The sequence below is a fragment of the Leptopilina boulardi genome, unplaced genomic scaffold (genome assembly GCF_019393585.1).
Source record: "Leptopilina boulardi isolate dan_hultmark-lab unplaced genomic scaffold, ZJU_Lbou_2.1 LbouV2_123, whole genome shotgun sequence".
In the NCBI taxonomy this organism is placed as follows: Eukaryota; Metazoa; Arthropoda; class Insecta; order Hymenoptera; family Figitidae; genus Leptopilina; species Leptopilina boulardi.
This window is the reverse complement of record NW_026137667.1, coordinates 718,376-742,709: the sequence shown is the minus strand read 5'-3', so window position 1 is coordinate 742,709 and position 24,334 is coordinate 718,376. Positions and strand designations below refer to the sequence as shown.

The following is a 24,334-nucleotide window of genomic DNA, read 5'->3' as shown; positions in this document are numbered from 1 at the left end:
TTATTTCTTTCATGTGAATGCTGCTTTATAGTTGCATTTCGTGCGTGCTACGTGAAGTGAGCGTTAAGGCCAAAGCAGAATAGATTCTTGAACGGGAACGCAACCGTGAACGGAAACGTAAGAATGAGTGAGAAAAGAATAAAGATATTTGTTATCCTTCTCTTACTCATTCTTACGTTTCCGTTTACGATTGCGTTCCCGTTCAAGAATCTATTCTGCTTAGGCCTTTAGTCGGTCAGTGCAGATTGTGCAGTCGGTATAAAGCCCAGTAGTGGCCCAGTACCGAAGAAATATGTATGTTTTATGTTTGATTTATTTTTAATACCAATTATATACACTCCAGATAACGAAAAATAAATGTATTTAAAAAGGAAAAGGAGAGAATATAATAGGAAATATAGAATACATAATTTAAAGATTAATTTTTCTAAATATATATCTGCATAGTTGTTAACAAGGAAAAGAGGACAAAAGTTGAGATTGGCAGGACATACTATATAGAGATTGGTGAAAGGCTCTTTGGGTCTAAGGGGGACACAGTAAACAGTAGGTTGGGTAGAATGCGGTAGAATCGAAAATAGAAGATGAGTTCTCAACAGCTGGTTATGCTGGTAGTCATGCCATCCCCGCTTCTTACCGCGTATTGTCGCTAGTGTGTGAATTCGCAACACAGTTGAGTTACAGATATTTGTTCCGCGTAATGTGCAATCGAAGTAACTAGTGACTAACATTCTTCCTGTTTTATTAAAGTGATTTTCATTATTTTTCATATACAATGTGCGTGTAAGTGAAGTTTGAAACGACTAAAAAAACGTATTTACTGCTACTGGGTGTGTGAGTGTGTGTATGCTCCAAAAAGTGCATACCGGTTTTAATTTAGGATACTTTTGCTAATTTACTCTCATTCTTACAAGATTCGCCCATCAAAAGAAGGTGTGTACTTGCCATTGGGCATTATCTCTAACATCTCTAACTTATATTCTCTCTTGTTTACAAAGTAAGTTTGTTTACCACCTGTTGAAGGAATATATATAGATATATATCCCAATTTGCCGATATTCATTCGCTTTGCTTTTCAATTTGTTTGTGTTATTTGTTATTTTCATGTCATGCGTATAATTGTAATAGAAATAGAAAATATGTAGTTAATTTAAAATCTTTAAAATTTGGTAAGCGGCATTTTGTTACTCAACAAGTGGTTGTATTAATATTGTAGACTAATGAAGAACATTCTTTCGTATTTATATATATATGTGTGTGTGTGTATTCATATATATGTTTTCACATTTAATACTATATATAAATGGAAATATATTTTCACCCTATTACAATGCTAGATATAAAGATATTGTTGAATATTGAAAAAAAGGAATTCACTTAGTTTTACGTAACTGAAGTTTGCAACGTTGCAAAAAGCAACATTTGCTTTTTAAATGAGTGCTGAAATATTAATTGACCTCAAATTTATATGAAGGTGATTCTTCTATATGTGATCATTTCAAATTCTCGTTAAAAAAATTTCATCTCAGATAAAAAAGATTGTTCTATAATGCAAATGAATTATTTTTATTTTACCAAATTGTGATATTATTATGTTTTGTGTTAAAATTGTGTTACTTAGAGCATGGAAATCATGGAAAATGCATGGAATGTTGCAATAAAAAAAAATTGTAGAAACCCTGTTAACTGATAGAAGTCGTGCTGGCGACTCGAAGATGAAAGAGATTTAACTCCTACAAGCATTTGACTTATAGAAATTAATTAAATTTTTTTTTACAGTATTCTATGCATGCTAAATTAGTATTATGGAAATGACCAACTATTAAAATTAAACAGGTTTTATAATTTTAACGTGAACCATCAGAATGGTCACTTTTCAGAGGAATCACTCATAATTAGTTTTCAATTTTATGGAAATTTTTTTAAGACATTTAGAATGTTTTTTTTCCAGTAGTAATTTTTTTCACCCTGGTTACTCAACAAATTGTTGTAAAAGCAAAAAATTCGAACTAAAAATTTATGTTTAAAATTAAAAATTTAGTAGGTATTATAAAGTTAAAAATTGATTTTAATGATTATTAAAAAGTGTGAAATAAATTTGTTCTTTTTTTTTCTTTTGTACTGTAGTCAGACGATATTTATACTTCATTTATATAGAATTACTGCAAACTTTGCTTCAAGTCGTGTTTAAATCACGTCAACATTTGTTTGCTTTTTTAATCTCCCGGCCCCTCTTTTTCTCTTTAAAATTACGTCTCATTTATTTGACTTCTCCTTCTCATATGATCAAAGAAATATGTAGTTATTTTTTCATGGAATAAAAATTTTAGTGCTAAAATTATTTTTGTAATTCTTAAAGGTTGCGCTTACTTGTAACGATTATTTTTTGGAAAAATTTAAATTAAGAAATTATACTTTTTTTCATTTAATAAATTAAAATGGTATTTTACTAATTTTAGTGAATTTAATTTCAATACAATGTTTATTTATTAAAATTATCACTAACTACAATATTGGTTAAATCATCACTTGACCTAAAAAAATTACTGTCATTTCAAAGTCATTTTAAGTTTCTTATTTATAGATGCAATAATCATTTATTTTTCAGATGCATTTTTGGTAAAGTAAGGGTTAATTATATGAGTAAATAAACATTTTAAATAATTTATACATTCGTTAAAGTAAAAAAAACGTAGAAATTTTTTATTAATATTATAATTACGTTGGATAACAAATTTCAATCTGATAAAGGTTGAAAAAAATAAAATTATTACACTACATTTATAGAAATGACATTTCGAGAAATTGTGCAATGATAATTAGTAAAAGAAAAGATTAGATAAAATGAAAATTTTAATATTTCGAGATAATACAGTAATTTAAAAATCAACAAAATTATATCCAATTAATGATAATTATTTACATAGTTATTCAATTTTTTAAAGTAATTTATATTATTTAATATAATTACAGGGATTGACACAAAAAAAATCAAGTTTGCGTTGCGTCATGTCAGGAAACGTTATATCGTATCGATACGTGTCTGACACACACTGTACTCGCGGCGATTTATAATATTTCTTGTACTTAATCCCATGCGACAGCGAAGCCATTTCTAAAGGGATTTTCATATGGTCGCATATCACATAGAATTGTTTTTTAGTTACTGCGATATGAATGATAAGTTAAATTTTCAAAAAGTAAAATGTCGGATCCTGTCGGACCTTAAAAAAAAAATTTCTTAAAAAAATCAAATGTACTGTCAACCGGGGTAATTATACCATACCAGGGGCTATTATACTCATCGACAATTTTTAATTAATTATTAAATCCATTTAGCTTACTTTTAATTAAATGTTTTCTTTTTTTCAGGGCACAGTATGAACCCAGAGTTTGACGAAACGTCGGACCTCAAACAAATTGATATTCATACAAACACCTTTTCATTTATCCACTGCCAAAACATCAACTACAGATTCAGAGGAGAATGACTCAAAGGGAGGACGTTCTTAAATTTGAGCAAGGTCGAATTAAGGCCTTGCAAGAAGAGCGTCTTCATATTCAAAAAAAGACATTCACAAAATGGATAAATTCATTTTTATTAAAGGTAATCGTCATTTAATTTTCTATAGATTTAAAAAAAAATGTAAACAAGAACAGGAAGTATAAAAATAGTTATACAAAATTATGAAAAAAGGACGTTCTTTCTTTATTTACTAATTCGATAGTTATTTTTACTACTTTAACTAATTGACTAACTACAATAGGTTTCTGGAACAGTATACTCTCTAAATCTAAATAAGTAAAATTATACTTATTTAGATTTAGAGAGTAGTTATATCTTCCAATACAACTTTTCTGGTGTACATTCTTTGACTTTAAATTATTTATGATTCTTCTGTAATATTTTACTAACTACTGCAAAATAGTGAAGTTTAGATTTGAAGATAATGGGAATAGTTAAAAAAAAGTCTAGTAATTTTTACTTTTTTTTATTACATTCAACAATATGATTTATTTTACCATATTGATTTTTTGAGTACAGAAAGATATAATATATATTCTCTAAATATCAAACAGCCTAATAGTTAATTAGCCCAAATTTGATTGTTACATTCGTCACAAATCCATATAATTATTGGGTTAAAATTATTTATTATTAAAACTACTTAAAAGTTTTTTAATTAACAAAATATTAACTTTGAACATTGTTTATTTATTATTTACATTTTATGGACAAATTTCTTTCAATGTGAAAATAATAAATTTTGTAAATATTCTTTTTTAAAGGCTCGCATGGAGGTAGAAGATCTTTTTACAGATCTAGCAGATGGAAAAAAACTTTTAAAACTACTCGAAATCATTTCCGGTGAGCGTTTGGCCAAACCTAATAATGGACGGATGCGAGTACACAAGATTGAAAATGTCAATAAGTCTTTGGCATTTTTACACACGAAGGTAAATTAACATGAGTTATTAAAAATTATCTATATTTCAAAAGGTTACATTGTTTCTGTAATTTTAGTCGAATTCGAAGCAAAATTCTCATTTTATTAATCACAACAAAAAGTTCTCTAAATTCTGCTTTAAAAAAAAATTTTGAATTTAAAAAATCAATTTAACGCCAATTATATTCATTATTAAAAAAAAGAGTCCATATTTGCAGGGTTGTGATAATTAATGCAATTGTAAGATTAGTGAATCTAGTTCAAGTAAAGCACAATTTAAGAGACTTTAACTAAGTTAGAAAAATCCTTACAAGTGCAAGCTTGTCAGAAATATTCTTCGAAGTGTTATAAAAAATGTTTTTAGCAAAAATATACTATTAGTATTAGTACTCTCACAATTATCATAGTTTAAAAAAAAATTGGAATTAAAAAAATTAAAAACTTAAATTCAAGAATTTAAGTATCTAAATATCACTTAGTTAAATATACATATAATGGATCGATTTATAAAATTACTTTTTATTAATTCTACTCTTTAGTTGTAGGTCATAACACATAATTTTTAGGTGTTAATTTTTTTTCACATTTTACTCATTATTTTAACGTTCTAAAAGACACGTTAATGGTTATCATTATGTGCCTTTTATGGCCCATTAGAGATAAATAGCATTTTTCAAATAATTTTTCTGATTAGGTGGTGGGAAAGTTAAAGAATTTATTTTTCTTAACTCGTTATAGATATATCATAAAACAATATATACAAAATTAAGAAATTTCTACAAGGAAGCAAAAATTTTCATAAAATATACAAATAATAATTATTATTCTTTAACTCGGCAGCAATTTTACTTTTCGAAGATTCAGTTCCTAGACCTAAACCTGTAATTAAACTTAATAAGTGAAATCATTTACTATGAGCATTTCTAACGGTATATAAAATAACTAAATTTTTCTACCTTTTTCAAATTGTAGCCTTTTACATTATAGATTTATTTAAAAAATCTTTTATTTTTTTTACTAAAATTTACATATTTCACATATGTAAAAAAATAAAAATAATAAAAGATATTTAAAGAAAGTTGAATAACAATTACACAGAAGCTATTGTTTCACAATTGAATTTTCTGGATTGTCTTTTATGAAAGTCATAATTAATAATAATTTTCTAATTTCTAATGTAATTTTATATGGTTTATTGTCTTTTTTCTTTTAAAATTGGCTGCTTAAGTTGTGCGAAGCACAGCAAAAGCCATAATTTCCATTTCCAATCGTCCTTGATAGACCCGCAAGTGATCGGACGACATTCCAACCATTGCAAATGGTGTACGACACGCCGCCCGATTAAGTATAACGCGAGACTGTTACCTTAGCATGTTACAAGTTGCGAGTTTACCGCAATTTAAGCCATTGTCAGTACAGCTATTTAAGTACTTTCATATTTCTCAGAACAAAAGTCGCAAATACTTTATATACTTGAAATAAGTGTTTCAGCAGAGAGAAAATTCATTAAATCTTATACTTTTTCAATATATTTGTAAGAAATTAAAGTAATACATTGAGTTAAGTTTACGGAATAAAAAAAATGTAGATCTTGAATAACACAAAAAAAGTATTCTGCGCGGCAAACTCTCGTCCTATTTTAACGCGCTAAAATCATCTCAAGTCAGATTTGCTACTCCGCGTCTGGATTTTTTTTTATTTTCAAGAATTTTTTATAACAAATTTTTTTCTTTACACAACTTTTTAATTAATAGAATTTTAAGTGCTTCAAATTTTTAAATACTAGAATTACCAATTTACCGAATTTTAATTAATCCAAATTTTTATTTGCACGAATTGTTATTTGAAAGAATTTTTACAACGCTGAATTTTAATTTATTCGAAATGAAAATTCTGATTGTATATTCGGACATTTGCAATTTCGGATAAATGAAGATTTCATTCAATTCAAGATTTAAAAAAATTTTAATTTCGATTCATTTAAAATTTTGATAAAGAAATTCTATGAGATAAAAATTCTGCCTAATTTTTGTTACCTAAAAATTTTGTTTTAAGTAAAAATTCATTTAAAAATAAATTCTGTTAAAGTTTAAACTTAAAAATGAAAAATATTTATGAATTATATTTTCTAGGTTCGACTGGAAAGTATTGGAGCAGAAGATATTGTAGATCGAAACCCACGTTTAATTTTGGGTTTAATTTGGACTATAATTTTAAGGTTCCAAATTCAAGAAATTGAAATTGATGTTGATGAAGAAAATGAGAGTAGTGAGAAAAAATCTGCAAAAGATGCTCTTCTTCTTTGGTGTCAGAGAAAGGCAAATGGATATAATGGAGTTAATATTCAAGACTTTACCGGTAAATTTTTTTTTAGTTTAGACCCTTAAAACCATTAATCTTTTTAATAATGATTTTTTTTTGTTATCGTGTACAGTTTCTTGGAGAAGTGGTCTTGGCTTTAATGCTCTCATTCATGCGCATAGACCAGATCTTTTTAATTGGACGGAACTTCAGCAAGGTAAACACATTGACAATCTTAATCATGCATTTGACATGGCAAATTCAGAATTGGGCATTCCTCGTTTACTTGACGCTGAGGATGTTGACACAGCAAGACCTGATGAAAAATCAATTATCACCTATGTTGCATCTTATTATCATACATTTGCCCGTATGAAAAATGAAATAAAAAGTGGTAAAAGAATTGCAAATATCGTTGGACAAATGATGGACGCTGATAAAATGAAAGTACATTATGAAAAATTGACAACCGATCTTTTGGAATGGATTAAAATGAAAACAAAAATTTTAGAAAATCGTGATTTTCCAAATTCACTTGAAGGCATACAACGTGAACTTTTATCATTTAAACAATATCGTACAATTGAAAAACCACCAAAATATAAGGAACGATCAGAAATTGAAGCATTATTTTTTCATATAAATACACAATTAAAATCGTTAAATCAACCGGCGTTTGTACCACAGGAAGGACAATTGGTTAATGATATTGAGAGAAATTGGGTGGAATTGGAAAGATCGGAGCATCGTAGGGAAGTTGCGTTAAGAACTGAGTTACTGCGACAGGAGAGATTGGAACAATTGAATTATAAATTTGAAAGAAAGAGTGTTTTGCGAGAAGGTTATTTGAAGGAAATGATTCAAGTTTTATCGGATCCAAGATATGGGAGTAATCTTACGCAAGTTGATGCGACAGTTAAGAAGCATGAAGCAATTAGTGCCGATATATTGGCGCGAGAAGAACGTTTTCACGATTTAACGAACATGTCCGATGAGCTAGTCAGAGAAAAATATCACGGATTGGAAAATGTACGTAGTAGAGAGCAGGAAGTTTTGCAAAGGTGGAAGGAACTTTTGAAATTACTCGGTCATCATAAAACAAATCTTGCGGCTTTAAGTTCTCTCATGAATCTAATGAGAGAAATTGACACCACATTGGCAACTATTTTGGAATTGCAATTCAATTTCCAGAGTATGGACGTGGGACCACATTTATTGGGAGTTGAGGATTTACTACAGAAACATAGTCTACAGGAATTACAAGTGACAGCCCTGGGGGAAAATCAAAGAAGACTTGGCAGACAAGCGATTCAATATCTCAACGAGCCTTTAAGTAAAGAGGCACTGATGCTGCAGGAAAAATTAAATCATCTCAATCACGCTTATCAAGGACTTACAGAAAATTCCAAGGAACGTAAAACTCGGCTGGAGGATGCGAGGAATTTTTTTCATTTTCTTCAAGATCACGAGGACGAGGAATCATGGTTAATTGAAAAGCAAAGAATTTGCAAAGCTGGAATATCGGCGAAAGATTTGAGAGCTGTTATTTCGTTGCAACAGAAACATAAAGTTTTACAAGACGAGATGAAAGTTCGTAGGCCAAAGTCTGAACAGCTTGTGAATGTTGGTAAGAAATTGATAGACGACAGTCATTCTTCGGCGATTGAAATTCAAAATAGAATTGACTCACTTCAGGAGCATTGGAAAGTTTTGGAGGAATTGACCGCATTGAGAAAGAAACAACTCGACGAGGCTGCAGAGGCTTTTCAATTTTATGCCGATGCAAATGAGGCCGATTCTTGGATGAATGAAAAATTAACTCTCGTTGCATCGGAAGATTTTGGAGTCGATGAACCCAGTTCTCAGGCACTTTTACAAAGGCACAAGGATCTTCAGGGAGAATTGAATGCCTATAAAGGAGATGTACAATCACTGAATCTCCAAGCTGAGAAACTGATTAAAGCTGGAATTTCCACACTTGAATTATCAGCCGATCCAAAACCGGTCGCCGAGCTGGAACAAGAGGAATGGAGTAAAGAAATTCGTCTACTTCCACAAGATGAATGGATCGATGAAATTGTCGAGCGTCTAGAATGCAGAACAATACTTGAAGACAGACTTGTGCCTCAAGTGAAAAGTCTCTATCCGTTCAGTGGTCAAGGAATGCATATGTACAAAAGTGAAGTCATGTATTTACTGAATAAAACAAATCCCGATTGGTGGAGTGTTAGAAAAAGTGATGGTAACGATGGTTTTGTACCTGCAAATTACGTTCGTGAAATTGAACCAAAAGTGATACAGGTCCAAGTGAAGAAACCCGAAAAAGTGAGAGTAACACAGAGAGTAAAAAAAACCCGAATGGTTAAACAAGTTGTTCCTGTAAGAAGAGTAAAATCCATAAAATCAACTGTAAAACCAATTAAACGTTCGCAAACTGTTAATAATAGTGACAGTGTTGAGAAACGTATAAGAAAAATTGACGACACCTACAGTCAATTACAAAAATTAGCCGTTAATCGTCATTTATTACTGGAGGATGCTATTCGACTTTATGGATTCTATCGTGAGTGTGATGATTTTGAAAAATGGATTAAAGATAAAGAGAAAATGTTACGTACAGATGATTCACGTGACAATGTTGAATCGGCAAAGAGGAAATATGAAAAATTTTTAACCGATTTATCAGCATCCGGAAAACGTGTCGAGGCAATTGATAGTGCCGTTGAGGATTTTGTGAAACAAGGCCATAGTCAATTGGATAAAGTAAAAGCAAGACAAAAACATATCAATCAATTGTGGAATCATTTAAATTGGTTAAAGGCTCAAAAGGAAAAAAGTCTCGAAGGTGCTTCGAGTGTTGAATTATTTAATAGAACTTGTGATGAAGCACACGATTGGATGTTGGAAAAAATCACACAATTAGACACTGCCGAATTGGGACCGGATTTAAAAACAGTTCAAGCTTTACAAAGAAGACATCAACATTTGGAAAGAGAATTAGCGCCAGTTGAGGAAAAAATTCGTAAAGTAAATTTATTGGCAAACAGTGTAAAAAGTTCGTATCCTAATGAACTTAGTAATGTGAATATGAGACAAAATGAAATTAGAGATTTATGGCATAAAGTGCAAACAAAAGCTAAAGAGAGACGATCACGTTTAGAAGATGCTGTTGGTCAACAAATATTTATGAACAGTTCCAAAAATCTTATTAATTGGGCTACTGATATTCAAGATACAATTAAACACGAGGAGCCCGTTAGGGATGTGGAAACTGCTGAAAAATTACGCAAATTACATACCGAATTGGGAGAGGAAGTAAAAGCACACGAGGATGAATTCCGCGAGGTAGAAGAACTTGGAACTCAACTTTTGTATCGTAATTCCTCTCTATTGGAAATTAAAGATAGACTGGGAAAATTATCCGGTTTGTATCAAACCGTATCTTCTGATTGGACAACAAAAGATCGTTGGTTACGACAATGTTTGGAATTACAACAATTTAATCGTGAATCAGATCAAATTGACGCCACGACAAGTTCTCATCAAGCATTTTTGGAATTTTCAAATCTAGGCGAATCATTGGATGATGTTGAGGCATTATTGAAGCAACATGAGAAATTTGAAAATACTCTTCACGCACAGGATGATAGGCTAAAGGCATTTAGTGACACTGCTGATAAATTGATACAACAAAATCATTACGATCAACATTACATTAATGATAAAAGAAAACAAGTAATTGCACGAAGATTATTTGTTAAAGAAGCAGCACAACAACGACGTACAGCGTTAAAAGCCTCTGAATATTATCAACAATTTTCCGCTGAATTGGACGATTTAAAAGATTGGTTGGGAGATAAAATGAAAACAGCATCCGATGAAAGTTATCGTGATTTAAATAATTTAGAACGAAAACTACAAAAACACGAAGCCTTTGAAAGAGAATTAAGAGCAAATGAAGGTCAATTGAGAGCTGTTAATAAAGCCGGAAAGGCATTAATATCCGAAGAGAACTACAGATCGGACAATGTTGGAAGAACTCTAAAAGACTTAAATGCTCAATGGGATCAATTGGTATCACTTTCATTAGAAAAAGGTCGTCGTTTAAGACAAGCAGCATGTCAACATGGTTATAATCGAACAATTGAAGATGCAAGAACAAAATTAGAAGAAATTGAAAATGGTCTACAAAGTAAACAAGTTGGTACAGATTTAAGAAGTTGTAAAGAATTATTGAAAAAATATCACCTACTTGAAAGTGAGCTTACACAATGGGAACAAAAAATAGATGATTTAGTTGCAGTTGGTTATGAAATGGCTCATGAAGGTCATTTTGATGCGGATAATATTTTGAAAATTAGTCAAGATACACAGAAAAAATTGCATAGTTTAAAGGAACCATTAAAAAAAAGACGTGATGCCTTAGAAGAAAGTCTTCGTTTTCATAATTTTGGCTTTGAACTTGACGCTGAATTACATTGGATTAATGATCATTTACCACAAGCTTCTTCCACATCCGTTGGACAAAATTTACATCAAACACAATCTTTACATAAGAAACATAAAAAACTTGAAGCTGAAATTATTGGTCATCAACATATGATTGATAAGACTCTTGCTTCTGGACAAACACTCATCGATCAATTTCATCCAGAGAAAAATAAGGTCTGTACAATTTATATTTCTAATCAATCTAATTTTTATTTATTTTCAAATGAAAATTTCTTTAACCCTCAAAGGGCATTCGAAAAAATAAATTAATTTCAAATAGACATTTTTCTAATTAATTTTCTTTTTAGATTCGAGAATTATGCGATGATTTAACTAGTTCATGGAAAAATCTTCAAGACAGTGCAAATGAACGTAGTCATTCATTAGATTTATCCCTGAGGGCACAGCAATTTTTCTTTGAAGTTGGTGAAATAGAAAGTTGGTTGGGTGAAAAAAATGATGTACTTAATTCAACTGATTATGGAAGAGATCGTGATGCTGCGACAAAATTACTAACGAAACATAAAGCCCTTGAGCTTGAACTTGATACATACAATGGTATTGTTTCTGAAATGGGACATACTGCATCAACAATGATAAATTCAAAACATCCCGACAGTAAAGCAATTGCCGCTAAACAACAGAGTATTATCCAACAGATACGCGCTTTACAAAGATTGGCAACAGTGAGACAACAACGTCTCATGGAAAGTATGTATCGACATGAATATTTTCTCGAAAGTACCGAATTGGAACAATGGATCAAGGAGCAAGAACAATCGGCTGCTTCTGAAGATTATGGTCAAGATTTTGAACATCTTTTGATTCTTCAAGCGAAATTCAATGATTTTAAACATAGAATAGAAGCTGGTTCGGAGAGATTTAATCAATGTGAACTATTGGCTAAGAAATTAATAGCAAATGAGAGTCCATACATTCAGGATATTGAGAAACGTCAAAAACAATTGGGAGATTCTTGGCAGTATCTTCTTGGATTGATTAGAAATCGTGAACAACGAATACAAGCGGCGGGAGAAATTCATCGATTTCATAGGGATGTTGCCGAGGCATTGTCACGAATACAGGAAAAAGAAGCCGCACTTCCAGATGATTTGGGACGTGATTTGAATTCAGTTCTATCGTTAATAAGACGTCATGAGGGATTTGAAAATGATTTAGTGGCATTGGAGGCTCAATTACAAGTTTTAGTGGAGGACGCCGCTAGACTACAGGTCCTATATCCTGGAAATAATGCAACTCATATTGATCAACAGCAAAAAATTGTCGTTCACAGTTGGGAGGAATTGAAGGAACGTTCCGCACACAGAAGAGATCAATTGCAGGCTAGTTGTGATCTTCAACGATTTTTGACGCAAGTGAGAGATTTAATAAATTGGGTGTCTGGACTGAGGGCTTCAATGTCTACCGAGGAGAAAGTACGCGACGCAGCGAGTGCTCAGTGTCTAAAAGGCGAGCACGAAGCTCTAAAGGGAGAAATCGAAGCCAGAGAAGATAGTTTCAGTTCCGTTCTCGATCTTGGTGAAGCAATGGTACAAACTGGTCACTACGCTGCTACTGAAGTGGAGGAAAAATGTAATCTCATGTTGGAGGAGAGGCAAAAACTTCACACCGCCTGGCAGCAAAAGAAGATCTATTTGGATCAACTTATCGATTTACATTTCTTCCTTCGTGACACAAAACAATTGGATAATTTATCAATAACTCAAGAAGCCGCTTTGAATGGCGATAATTTTGGAATTTCCGTCGAAGAAGTGAATGCACAAGTGAAAAAACACAATGAATTCGAGAAAGTATTGTTAACACAGGAGGAAAAATTAATTGCCTTACAAGAACACGGCGATAAACTTTTGGCACAAAATCATTTTGATTCACATACAATTGGTAATCGTTTGAAACAAGTTGTACAGAGACGAGGAAAAGTTTTGGAATTGTGTAAAATAAAGAAGAGAAAATTAGAAGCGAGTCTTTTACATGCTCAATTTATACGTGACGTTGGAGAAGCCGAATCATGGATTGAGGAGAAACAAAAGAAACTCGAAGCCGAAACATGTAAGGGAAATGTTTCCAGTCTTGAGGATAAAATAAAGAAATTGCAAAAACATCAGGCTTTTCAGGCCGAACTCGCGGCAAATCAGACGAAAATCGAGGAGATTAAAGCTAAAGGCGAGACATTACTTTTGCAAAAGCATCCCGCAAGTTTAGAAATTAAACAACAGGTCGATAATTTAAATTCCTCTTGGAAGAATCTTCTCATTGAATCCGGTAACAGAGGTCGTGGTTTGGAAGAGGCGCAAGATATTTTGGAATTTAATAATCAAGTAGAGAAAATAGAGGCTTGGATCCGAGACAAAGAGATGATGGTTCAAGCCGGAGAGACTGGAAAAGATTATGAACATTGTTTAGGTCTACAAAGAAAACTCGACGACGTTGACAGTGACATGAGGGTGGATGATGCAAGAATTAAAGTTATAAATGCCCTAGCTGATAAATTAATAAAACAAGGTCAAGATAATGATTCGAAAGCCATTCAACTGCAACGAGATAATTTTAACAAAAAATGGAGAGGTCTACAAGGTGCCCTATCAAATTATCGTGAAATTTTAGCCGGTGCTTTGGAAATACATCTATTTAATCGTGACATCGATGACACGAGTCAAAGAGTCATTGAAAAATCAATGCTCATGAATTCTTCCGAAATAGGCAAAGATTTAACGGACGTTGAACATTTACAAAGAAAACAAGAAACACTCGAGAGAGATATGACGGCAATAGAGGGTAAAATAAAAGAACATCGTAAAGAAGCGGGAAATTTATCAAAAAAATATCCGGAAAATTCATTGGAAATTGATTCAATTTTATCGGAACTACAAGAAAATTGGGATCAATTACAACGTTTATCGCAAACTCGTCGCGAAACATTAAATCAAGCTTATACAATTCACAAATTTCAGGCAGATCTTGACGAACTTGAACAATGGGTCGCCGATACAATAAAACGAATGGATAACGCTGAATCGTCAACAACAATTGCAGAGGCTGAAGCAGCGCTTGAATTACATCAAGAAAGAAAAGCAGAAATTGATGGTAGAAAAGATACATTTGATATATTACTGCAACAAGGTGAAAAGCTTACTGGCGAAAATGTTGAGGAGAATCTTAATTATATTGAAAGATTACGTCAAGATTTGTTAAACGCTTGGATTAATAGACGACAAAAATTAACACAAGCCCATCAATTACAAATATTCAAAGAACAAGCAACGCAAGCTGATAATTTCCTTGGAACAAAAGAAGCATTTCTTAATAATGAAGATCTGGGAGAATCTTTATCAGGTGTTGAGGCATTATTACGTAAACATGAGGAATTTGAAAAAATGCTTATCTCCCAAATGGGAAGAATTGATGAACTAGAGAAATTTGCATCTGTTATTTTATCCGTTGAACATTATGAAGCGAATACAATTCAACAACGTTTAACATCCGTTTGTGCAAGAAAAGATAAATTAAAAAATAGTGCTTTACTGAGAAGGAAAAAATTATTAGAGAGTCATCAATTGCATCAATTTTTAAGAAATATTCACGAAGTCGAGAGTTGGTTAAATCAAAAACAACAAGTTGCGAGTGATGAAAATTATCGTGATCCCACTAATTTACAGACTAAAATACAAAAACATTTGGCATTTGAAAGTGAATTGGCTGCGAATAAAGGGAGAATTGCATCGGTTATCGCTGAAGGTGAACGTCTCATTGAAAATCATTACGCTTCCAAAGAGATACAAGAGAGACTCGAAGTTTTTGAAGCTGAATCACGTCTTTTGCAGGAGACAAGTGAATTGAAGAAAAATAGACTCAATGACGCCTATCAGGCACTTTTATTTGGACGAACTTTAGAAGAATTTGAGGCATGGATGGACGAAGCTGAAACGCAACTTCAATCTGAAGATCATGGCAAAGATCTTTCTAGTGTTGCTAATTTACTAAAACGACATACAAATTTAGAAAATGACGTTATTGGACATAATGATGCATGTGAAACGATTAAAGAAACAGCTGCCGTTTTTATAAGAACAAAACATTTTATGTGTGAAGAAATTCAAGAAAGAGCGAATGCAACAATTATGAGATTTCATAGTCTACAAGAGCCGATACAAATAAGAAGGGACAATTTGGAAGATGCAAAATTATTGCATCAATATGCAAGAGATGTGGAAGATGAACTTCATTGGTTATCAGAGAAGGAATTAATTGCAGCGAGTGCCGATCTTGGGAATTCATTAATGTCCGTTCAGAGATTACAAAAGAAGCATCAATCACTCGAAGCTGAATTAATATCGCGTGAACCCGTTGTAGCTTCGCTTGCAAGCAGAGCTGCGGCAATGATTCGAAGTGGACATTTTGCATCAGGAAAAATTGAATCCCTATCAAAAGAACTTCAAGAAAAATTAACCCACCTCAGAGATTTGGCATGTATAAGAAAATTGAGATTACTCGACGCTGTTGAATCGCAAATGTTTTATGCTGAAGCAGCAGAAGCTGAACAATGGATTAAGGAAAAATATCCTCAACTTGCATCGTCTGATTGTGGTAAAGATGAAGATTCCGTTCAATCGTTATTGAAAAAACTCGAAGGTAATGAACGCGATCTTTCTGGTTTTCGAACAACAATCGAAAATCTCAAACTCCTTTCTCGTGGTCTAATCGAGAGACACCATTTTGATAGTAAAACTATTTCAAATAAACAGCAGGAAATAGAAAATAAATTTGAGGATCTACAAGCACTCAAGGAAAGGAGATCACAAAGATTAATGGAAAGTGAAAAATATCATAAATTCATTAGACAAGCCGATGAAGTTATTGAATGGATTGGTGATCAAACGACAGTTGCCGCTTCCGAAGATTATGGCCGAGATGTTGAGCATGTTGAACTTTTGATACAAATTTTCGATAATTTTCTCGGGGGCCTGACGACAAGCGAAGGACGTGTTATAAACATCATAGAAGCTGGTCAGAATTTAATTGAGGAAAATAATCCCGAATTGATAAGGATTCATAAGAAAATTGACGAAACAAAACAACAGTGGGAGGATTTAAAAGAACTGGCTCACGCCCGTCAGGAAGCATTGGCAGGAGCTAAACAAGTACACATGTTTGACAGAACAGCTGACGAGACAATTGCCTGGATACATGAGAAGGAGGCAATTCTCAGTTCAGATGGTTATGGAGATGATTTGGAAACAATTCAAGCATTGGTACGAAAACATCAGGGATTTGAAACTGATTTAGCGGCTGTTAAAGAACAAGTCGAATCTGTTATTGAAGAAGCATCAAGACTTGCTGAACTTTTCCCCGATGCAAGAGAACATATTGCAGTTAAACACGAAGAAGCCGATGAAGCATGGATTGAACTCCTTAAGAAAGCAGCTCAACGTCGAAATAAACTTTCTCAAGCTGAACAATTACAGGCTTACTTTGACGAATATCGAGATCTTATTTCCTGGATAAATGAAATGGTTGCCAAAGTAACTGCGCCTGAATTATCTCGCGATGTTTCCGGAGCTGAGGCACTAATTTCCCGTCACAATGAATACAAAACTGAAATTGATACCCGAAGTGATGCGTTTAAAAATTTCTTCCAAACAGGTCAAGATCTTATTGATCAAGGCCATTTTCTAGCGAAAGAAATAACTGACAAAATCTCAGTTCTAGAGCAAAGAAAACAAATTCTAAAAGATATTTGGGATTCAAGAAAACTTGTTTACGAGGAAAATTTAGACACCCAAGTATTTAAACGCGACGCAGAGATGTTAGAAAATTGGATTGTCAATAGAGAACCAATGCTTCATGATGGAATACTAGGGGAATCAATTTCCCAAGTTGAGGAACTCATTCGAAAGCATGAGGATTTCGAAAAAACGATACAAGCCCAAGAGGATAAATTCGAAGCCCTTAAACGAGTGACAATGTTGGAGAAAGCATTCCAAAGACAACTTGAAGCCGAAATGGCTGCACGTCAAGCTGAGAAGGAGAGAATCGAAAAAACAAGGCTAGAAGAAAGAAAACGAAAGGAAGTGCAAAGAATCACCGAAGAACGAAAACGTGAAGAGGAACGAAGAAAAATTTCCGATCGACATGAAGAATTCAATGGAAAATCAAATGATTTGTCACCTAAAGGAATTGAAAAGGAGAGTCCCGATCAAAAATCATATGGCATTACTCACATATTCGGCGAAAGATTAAAAAGAACAACAGCCGATATTAAACGCGCCGAGAGTATGAAAGTAGACACAAAGAAACCAAAAAGAACTCCTAGTTTTACAACCCGAAGACGAACACAAAGTTTCCGTAAGCATCAAAGAATGGAAAATATGAACGATCTTCCACCAGTGGAAATTCAAGGTATGTTGGAAAGAAAACACGAACTACAAAATGGTGGTAAAAAAGCTGCGGTTCGTTCATGGAAGCAGTATTACACAGTTCTTTGTGGTCAACTATTGTGTTTCTTTAAAGACATTGAAGATTTTGTCTTAAGTAAAGCGGCCACTGCTCCAATTACAATATTCAATGCAACATGCGAAAAAGCCGAGGATTATACTAAACGAAAAAATGTCTTCCGTCTAAAATGTACCGATAATTCTGAATTCTTATTCCTTGCGCCAAGCCGTCAAGAAATGGAAGATTGGGTTAATAAAATTTCTTTTCACGCCAAACTTCCACCCTGTATGCAACTGTTGAGTTATGATGAATCACAAAAAGAAGGATTGGAAAGATTGAAAAATCCCACACATCAAGACGATACAATTTCAACTGGCAGTAGTCGTGCATCAACACCTGAAATGGAGAGAAGAAATTCAGTAATAAGACGTGATGTTGGCGATAATTCAATAAATAAAGTTCAAACTGAATTTTTGCAAATACATCATCGACAAAATCAACCACGCAAGGAATTGAAAAATAATGATTCTATCACATCTCAAATTTCATCTGAATCACCACAACAGATGCATCCAGAATATTTACAAATTCATAAACAACAATTAATGCGACAAGAACAAATTCCTGCAAGAGACTTTAATAAGCATCCAAGTGATTTGATTGATAAACCACCGATTCCACCTAGAAATGCACCATCATTTATTCCTGCTAAATCATCGAGCTCTGAAAATGTTGTCCACAGATATAATGGTAATTTTATATGCATAATTTAATTTTTTATATTTTTAAAATATTTATATTTACAATTTTATTCATTTTTACAGATGTAAACCAGCATGTACAACAAGCAAGACCTCAGTCGTATCAATATCAACAACGTGGTATTAATTACGGTCATAATGGGTCTGGTCAATACCCTTCTAACGAAGAATTTAATCGTCAGCACAATATAGATCCTAATCTTCAACATGCAGGTAAAGAAAATGAATTAGTTTTTCACAAATATTTTTATGGTACATTTCTAATGATATTTATAATTCATTCCATGATTATTATTTTATATTACCATTAAATGGAACAAAAAATAATTAATCTGTACTTAATATAATTAAATTCTTATTGTTGTAGACTTAGTGCCACCTCTACCATCAAGTGCTCCTCCAACAAACAGAGCAGTCCAATGGAATACTTCCATTGATCCAGGTTAGTTGTTTTACAAGAATCATGTATTTGTAATTTTCAAGCTAATTTGTATTAATTCTCTATAATTTTATTAAAATTTTCTTAAATTTTTATTTTCCTAATTTAAAAGTAATTTTTTATTTCTCCTTAACAGTTGAAATTAGTCTTTTTTGCAAGCTTTTATTCGTGATTCGAGATTTAATGTTTGACTTGTGAAAAATATTTAAATAAATTATTATTTTGTATTTCAGTTTACGGCAATATGGTGCCTAGCCCTAGACAGGTGAGGAGTAGTTCAATTAAATTTTTTTTATTAACATTTTATTTTTATCAACTTTTATCTCGAAATGAATTGAAATAATATATTGTAATAATTATTTTTATAGGGTGGACCTGTAACAATTAATACGTTTACTGGTAGACCAGCATCTCTACCTCCCTACATATCACCTCCACCTGCCATAAGTCAAGAAGGACAAAATATTTCAGTGGTGGATGGAAGAAGACCATCTGAAAGTGGATCGGAAAGCGAACACAATGCAACAGGATATCGTAAAGATCGAGATTTTAAAAGAAGTTCCGTTTTAAGTAATCTTTTCGGAAGAAGAAAAAAGCCATCTCAGTCTTAAATTTATTTTTTTAAATCGTAATGAAATCGTATCGACTTAAAAAATTTGATCTTCATTACAAATGAACCAAACAGAAATTATTTTTTCTGATCAATATATTCAAAATTAAGTCCAATTTAATATAAAGAAAATTAAATATAATTTTTTATAAAAAAAAAGAAAATACGGTACAAAATAATATTTTTTGAGGATAAAAGACTTGTTAAATAAATTCTACTAAATTTTATAACAGATGGCGGATTTTTATAAATGTTTGTTTCAGATATTTAATACTTTATCATATCAATTATAAGTCATATATTTTTATAAATACGAAAGTGGGAAGAATAATTTAAAATACAAAAGAAGAGTAATTCATGCACGACCTAAGCATTTATATTAGCAATGAACTACATATATATATATATATAATATTAAACTTATCACTTCCCAAAAAAAAAGATTTATCAATATGTCGGTTTAATGTGTACCTGACCTTGACGGTAAAATACTTTATATTACATGGTAATTGAAATTATAATTGTTTATATTGTAGATGACATAATACTTATAAATTATAAATATAATTATAAATATTCTATATGATAAAAGTAACAGTTGGGACCAATGACTGTATTCTTGAAGATCCTAAAATATTTCTGTACTTTTGAATAAAGATAATATTTTTAAATAGTAATTGAATTTCTTAATATTAACCCGTAAGTAATTTATATTTATTTCAGAAATATAAATATGGAATCGAAAAGTAAAATAAAAATTTTAATTATAAAAAATCATTTGTTGTAACAATAAATTTTATTTCAATTTTTCATAGTAATTCAAATATTTTAATTATTAATTATATACTGTACTTTTTTTAGTACGCTTCCGTGAGTTCACGTCAGTTATAACAGTTAAAGGAGAAGTTTGTACATATACCTGAAATCAAATGTTCTAGATGAACCGGTAGAACTGTAAAGCATCAGCATTTACTATAGTAAACTTTTATTTCGTATAGCTATAACCAAACAACGAACGTTGTAGCAATATTATGTGTATAAAGTACAATACGTGACGTTTTCTTCAGTTTTATTTTAGTAAGTAAACATACTAATAGTTAAGGTAAAAAAAAATGTTTACTTGTTCAACCGCAATTTATAAAAAATATTATAACCTAAAATCATTAGCCTTTTGTTTATTAACCTATATAAATTATTTGAAAATGTCATATATACAATTACAATCTGTGTGATGTTAAAACAATAAAAAAAACATGTTTTTGTTTACAATAGATTTATTTATTTATAAATATTGTTTAATAATAAACAAAACAAAATAAAAATAAATTGTATTTGAACCAATAATTTCTTAGAAAGAAATATCATTTGACTCAAATAATAATTATTTAATATATTTATTTGTTAATATAGTCAAATAACCGATTATTTAAATCAAATAAATTTTTCTTCAATGTATGAATAAGAGAAAATTTAATAGCTTAAATTTATTTTTAGATTTGAAAAAATTATGCAAAGTAACACAACTGAAGAAACAAACAATGAAAATGATAAATTTTTGGGAAAATGGCCCTACAGATTTAATTCCGCGTTTGCATATCTGGGATGTACCATTGGTATTCTCAACATTGACAGATTTTCCATATATAGCGTTCAATATGGAGGTAAGAAATATTATGTTAACCATACCCAGGTAGAAATTTCAATTCGATACTGAACATATTGAAAAATTGATCCTTTTTTTCCAGCCAATTTTATTATACAGTTCCTAATAATGTCACTGATTTTTGGCATTCCTTTATTCACACTTCAAGTATGCCTTGGTCGAGGATTTAAAGCAGGAATATTACAAATATGGAAAATATCACCAATTTTTCAAGGATTAGGTGTTGCTTTACTTTTAGTTCACATTTACATAGGAATCTATAATATAATTGGAGTATCTTGGTTGCTCGTCTACTTTAGGTAAACGAAAAAGAAATTATTTCATAGTATAAATTTAATAGAAAATAATGTCGATAAAAGCGTATTTTATCTAGTTTTGTAATATTAATTATAACAATTTAAAACCCTTGCAGAGATTCATTTATATCAAATCATGAAACATATCCTTGGGCTAAAGAATTTATGTTGAACAGAAATGATTTTAATATAGGAAAAAATTCTACGCAAAATGAAGTGACTCAACTACCATTTACTTTTTTTAATCATCCTGTTCTGTACAATAAAGACTTAAATCAGGAGGATTTCTCGGCAACAATATTAAGATTTCAAATTGCGTTTAACTTAGCAGTATTGTGGATTGTGATTTTTTTCTCACTATCTAAAGGTATTATTTTTGTGCATATTTTCTTATACTCTTTGATATAAATATTTTCTATTCTCTAAGTCTACAAATATTTAGTATTTTCTTCTACAGGTTTACATTCTTATGGTAAAGTTATAATCTACTACATATCAATTTCATTACTTTGTAACTTTCTTGTTTGCATCAAAGTTCTTAATTTAATACCACAAGATTCTTCCGATAAATCATATTCTACTGATATTTGGAGTGGATTTTTTTTTAATTATCAGTCTTGGATTGCTGCCACGACAGAGGCATTTCTTACTTGGGGTTTGTTGGGTGCAGCTACCATGCAGGTACTTTAAAAATTACAATTATAGAAAAAAATTGTTATTAGAAAAATAGAATTAGGAAAGAAGTTGGTGAACGACGTCCAATATAAGATTCAAAATGTTAATAATATTCATCTCTTTCTGTAGATTGCTGTTCATAATAGAGACAAAAGTTTTGTGAAAAGAGACATTTTGTTTGTTGTACTTTTTACAATGCTAATGTTGTTTCTCAATGCATTTATAGCAAATAATTGCGTCAAGGTCCTTAATCTCTATGGATATAATTTTATAAAAGCTGATGGCGGTAAGTCACTTTAAAATAATAATTTCTTTTGTATATTGCTGTATTGCTCGAAAAAATATTGTGCTTTTTTGGAAAGTATATTTATGATTTTTTACTTATTACAGAAAAAATAAATGACATAATTGTAAAGAATACAAATTATGCATCAAGTAATACATCACGTACTTCATTTCTTCTCGAAAAAATATTTCAATCTAATAAAAATTCAATAAAGAAATCCAGCAACCATGTTTTAAAATATTCAACGGAACTAGTTCCATTAACAATAGCTTTCTTAGGAAATCAATATTTTACACCTTTTTGGACAATTTCATTCTATTTCGCGCTAATACTTATTGGATTGAGTCAACAGGTAAGAATTTTTAAAATTGAAATTTTGAAATTAATTGATAGGAAAATTCGGGTATTTCTTAAAATATATTTATTTATTTAACCAAAGTGCACTTTTATTTATAGCTGGCAATTTGGAATTGTGTAATAATGAATATTTCATCTGTGATTAAAAAGAAAAATAAAAGTTTCAATATACAATTGGTATTCTTAAGTTGTCTCTGTGGATTTTGTTTGGGAATTATGATGACAACTGAAGTAAGTATTCTTTTAAAACTTTTTTCTTTAATTCAAGTGAATATGTAAAAGCCACATAAACTTTTGTACGATTGTGAATTATTTTTGAAACTAATCATTATTTATTACTTTTAGTTGGGTAACAACTCTGTTTATTATTTGGAAAATGTGATTGACAAAAGTTGGTGGGTCATAATCTTGTATTTAATGCAGTGCGGAGTAGTTTTTCTAGTCAGAAGAGATCTTTGTAACGTGTTATTATCCACCGTAATATTTTCATCAACAAACAAATGTTTTCAGAATTTTATAGGCTCTGTATTGACCTTTTCATGGAATATCATTTTACCTACTGTTCTTATGGTAATTGAAAAAAAGATATCTTATATTAAATTTATTATTTTACTGGTAACAAAGATAATATTTCTGTAAATCTCAATGACTCAATTCTTTCAGGTATTAAGTATTGTTATTTTCAAGAGCAATGGTTTAGGGGAACATTATTTAAATCAGAAAATATACAAATCTTATTGGACTGTTTGGGCAAAAGAAATAGGAATAACAATTCAATTATTACCATTATTAATCGTTGCAGGAGTGGCAATTATACAAATAGGTCGTTATCTTTATAGTGGTCCACCAAGTATTTGTAAAGTGAGTAAATATATTATTTCAACATGTTTTTATTCGACCTGAAATATATTAAAATTCTTCCAACTTGTTAGTTGTCAATAACGAAGGTGACTGTGGATAATTTTTCTAAATAATTAATTTAAAAAATTTTTAAATATAGAAAAAGCATTCAAATGGTTTTTTTTTAAATTGCAGAGACTCCAATTGCTGTGCAGACCGCCATTGGAATTTGACTTTGATAATAATGTAGAAGATTGTGAAAGCAATGAAGTAACGTCAAATATTAGAGAAAATGAAGGGTTTCAAAGTGTAACAAATTTAATAGTAGAAGATTCGCCACCAAAATATACTCCACCCCCAAGTTATTCTACAGCAACTGGAGAAAGGATGGCTAAATTTTTAAGACGTAGTTTTAGAAAAAGTATACGAAGTATAGGAAAAATTTTAAGAGAAAGTAATGATTCAAATCCAAAATCGACGTCAAATTCTTCACAAGCAGAAAATAAAATTTAGTTAAGAAAATTATAGTAATTTATTAATATAAAATTTAGAAATTATGATAACAAATTTTATAAACTGTAAATAAAGTAAAAAAATGTTTAAAATTTATAAATTTATCATATGATTGCTGACAAAACCTTATTTATGATTTTTTATAATTTAAAAAAATTCTAAATTTCCATGTAAGGTAAAGTATGCTTTATGTTCTTGTTG

General features: G+C 31.0%; 2 protein-coding genes across 4 annotated transcripts; both read left to right on the top strand.

Annotated features, from left to right (window-relative positions):
• Nucleotides 1–253: 253 nt before the first annotated feature.
• On the top strand, nucleotides 254–20,180 carry LOC127289195 (spectrin alpha chain). Its single transcript, XM_051316999.1, has 10 exons — nucleotides 254–933; nucleotides 3,373–3,607; nucleotides 4,291–4,458; nucleotides 6,581–6,806; nucleotides 6,883–11,414; nucleotides 11,549–18,443; nucleotides 18,518–18,667; nucleotides 18,822–18,896; nucleotides 19,127–19,158; nucleotides 19,262–20,180. The coding sequence occupies exons 2-10, from the start codon at nucleotides 3,488–3,490 to the stop codon at nucleotides 19,502–19,504; spliced, it is 12,441 nt and encodes a 4,146-aa protein (XP_051172956.1). The 5' UTR covers nucleotides 254–933; nucleotides 3,373–3,487; the 3' UTR covers nucleotides 19,505–20,180.
• A 263-nt stretch (nucleotides 20,181–20,443) lies between these two features.
• Nucleotides 20,444–24,233, top strand: LOC127289297 (sodium-dependent transporter bedraggled). Of its 3 annotated transcripts, XM_051317166.1 has the most exons (12): nucleotides 20,444–20,580; nucleotides 20,998–21,164; nucleotides 21,249–21,465; nucleotides 21,579–21,643; nucleotides 21,716–21,829; nucleotides 21,920–22,143; nucleotides 22,267–22,423; nucleotides 22,528–22,775; nucleotides 22,880–23,011; nucleotides 23,126–23,350; nucleotides 23,444–23,641; nucleotides 23,816–24,233. In XM_051317166.1, the coding sequence occupies exons 2-12, from the start codon at nucleotides 21,011–21,013 to the stop codon at nucleotides 24,131–24,133; spliced, it is 2,052 nt and encodes a 683-aa protein (XP_051173123.1). In that variant the 5' UTR covers nucleotides 20,444–20,580; nucleotides 20,998–21,010; the 3' UTR covers nucleotides 24,134–24,233. The 3 variants fall into 3 exon arrangements, with proteins under 3 accessions (XP_051173123.1, XP_051173106.1, XP_051173115.1); XM_051317149.1 differs by having other exon boundaries at nucleotides 21,579–21,829; XM_051317158.1 differs by having other exon boundaries at nucleotides 20,498–20,605; nucleotides 21,579–21,829.
• The last annotated feature ends 101 nt before the right edge of the window (nucleotides 24,234–24,334 follow it).

Bases quoted from the DNA above. Each gene is read 5' to 3' on its own strand.
- LOC127289195 (XM_051316999.1), top strand. From the start codon at position 3,488: ATGACTCAAAGGGAGGACGTTCTTAAATTTGAGCAAGGTCGAATTAAG. The intron at 3,608-4,290 runs GTAATCGTCATT...TCTTTTTTAAAG, and splicing joins TAAATTCATTTTTATTAAAG to GCTCGCATGGAGGTAGAAGA. The intron at 18,668-18,821 runs GTAAAGAAAATG...TTATTGTTGTAG, and splicing joins TCCTAATCTTCAACATGCAG to ACTTAGTGCCACCTCTACCA.
- LOC127289297 (XM_051317149.1), top strand. From the start codon at position 21,011: ATGCAAAGTAACACAACTGAAGAAACAAACAATGAAAATGATAAATTT. The intron at 21,830-21,919 runs GTATTATTTTTG...TTTCTTCTACAG, and splicing joins TTTTTTCTCACTATCTAAAG to GTTTACATTCTTATGGTAAA. The intron at 22,424-22,527 runs GTAAGTCACTTT...TACTTATTACAG, and splicing joins TTTTATAAAAGCTGATGGCG to AAAAAATAAATGACATAATT.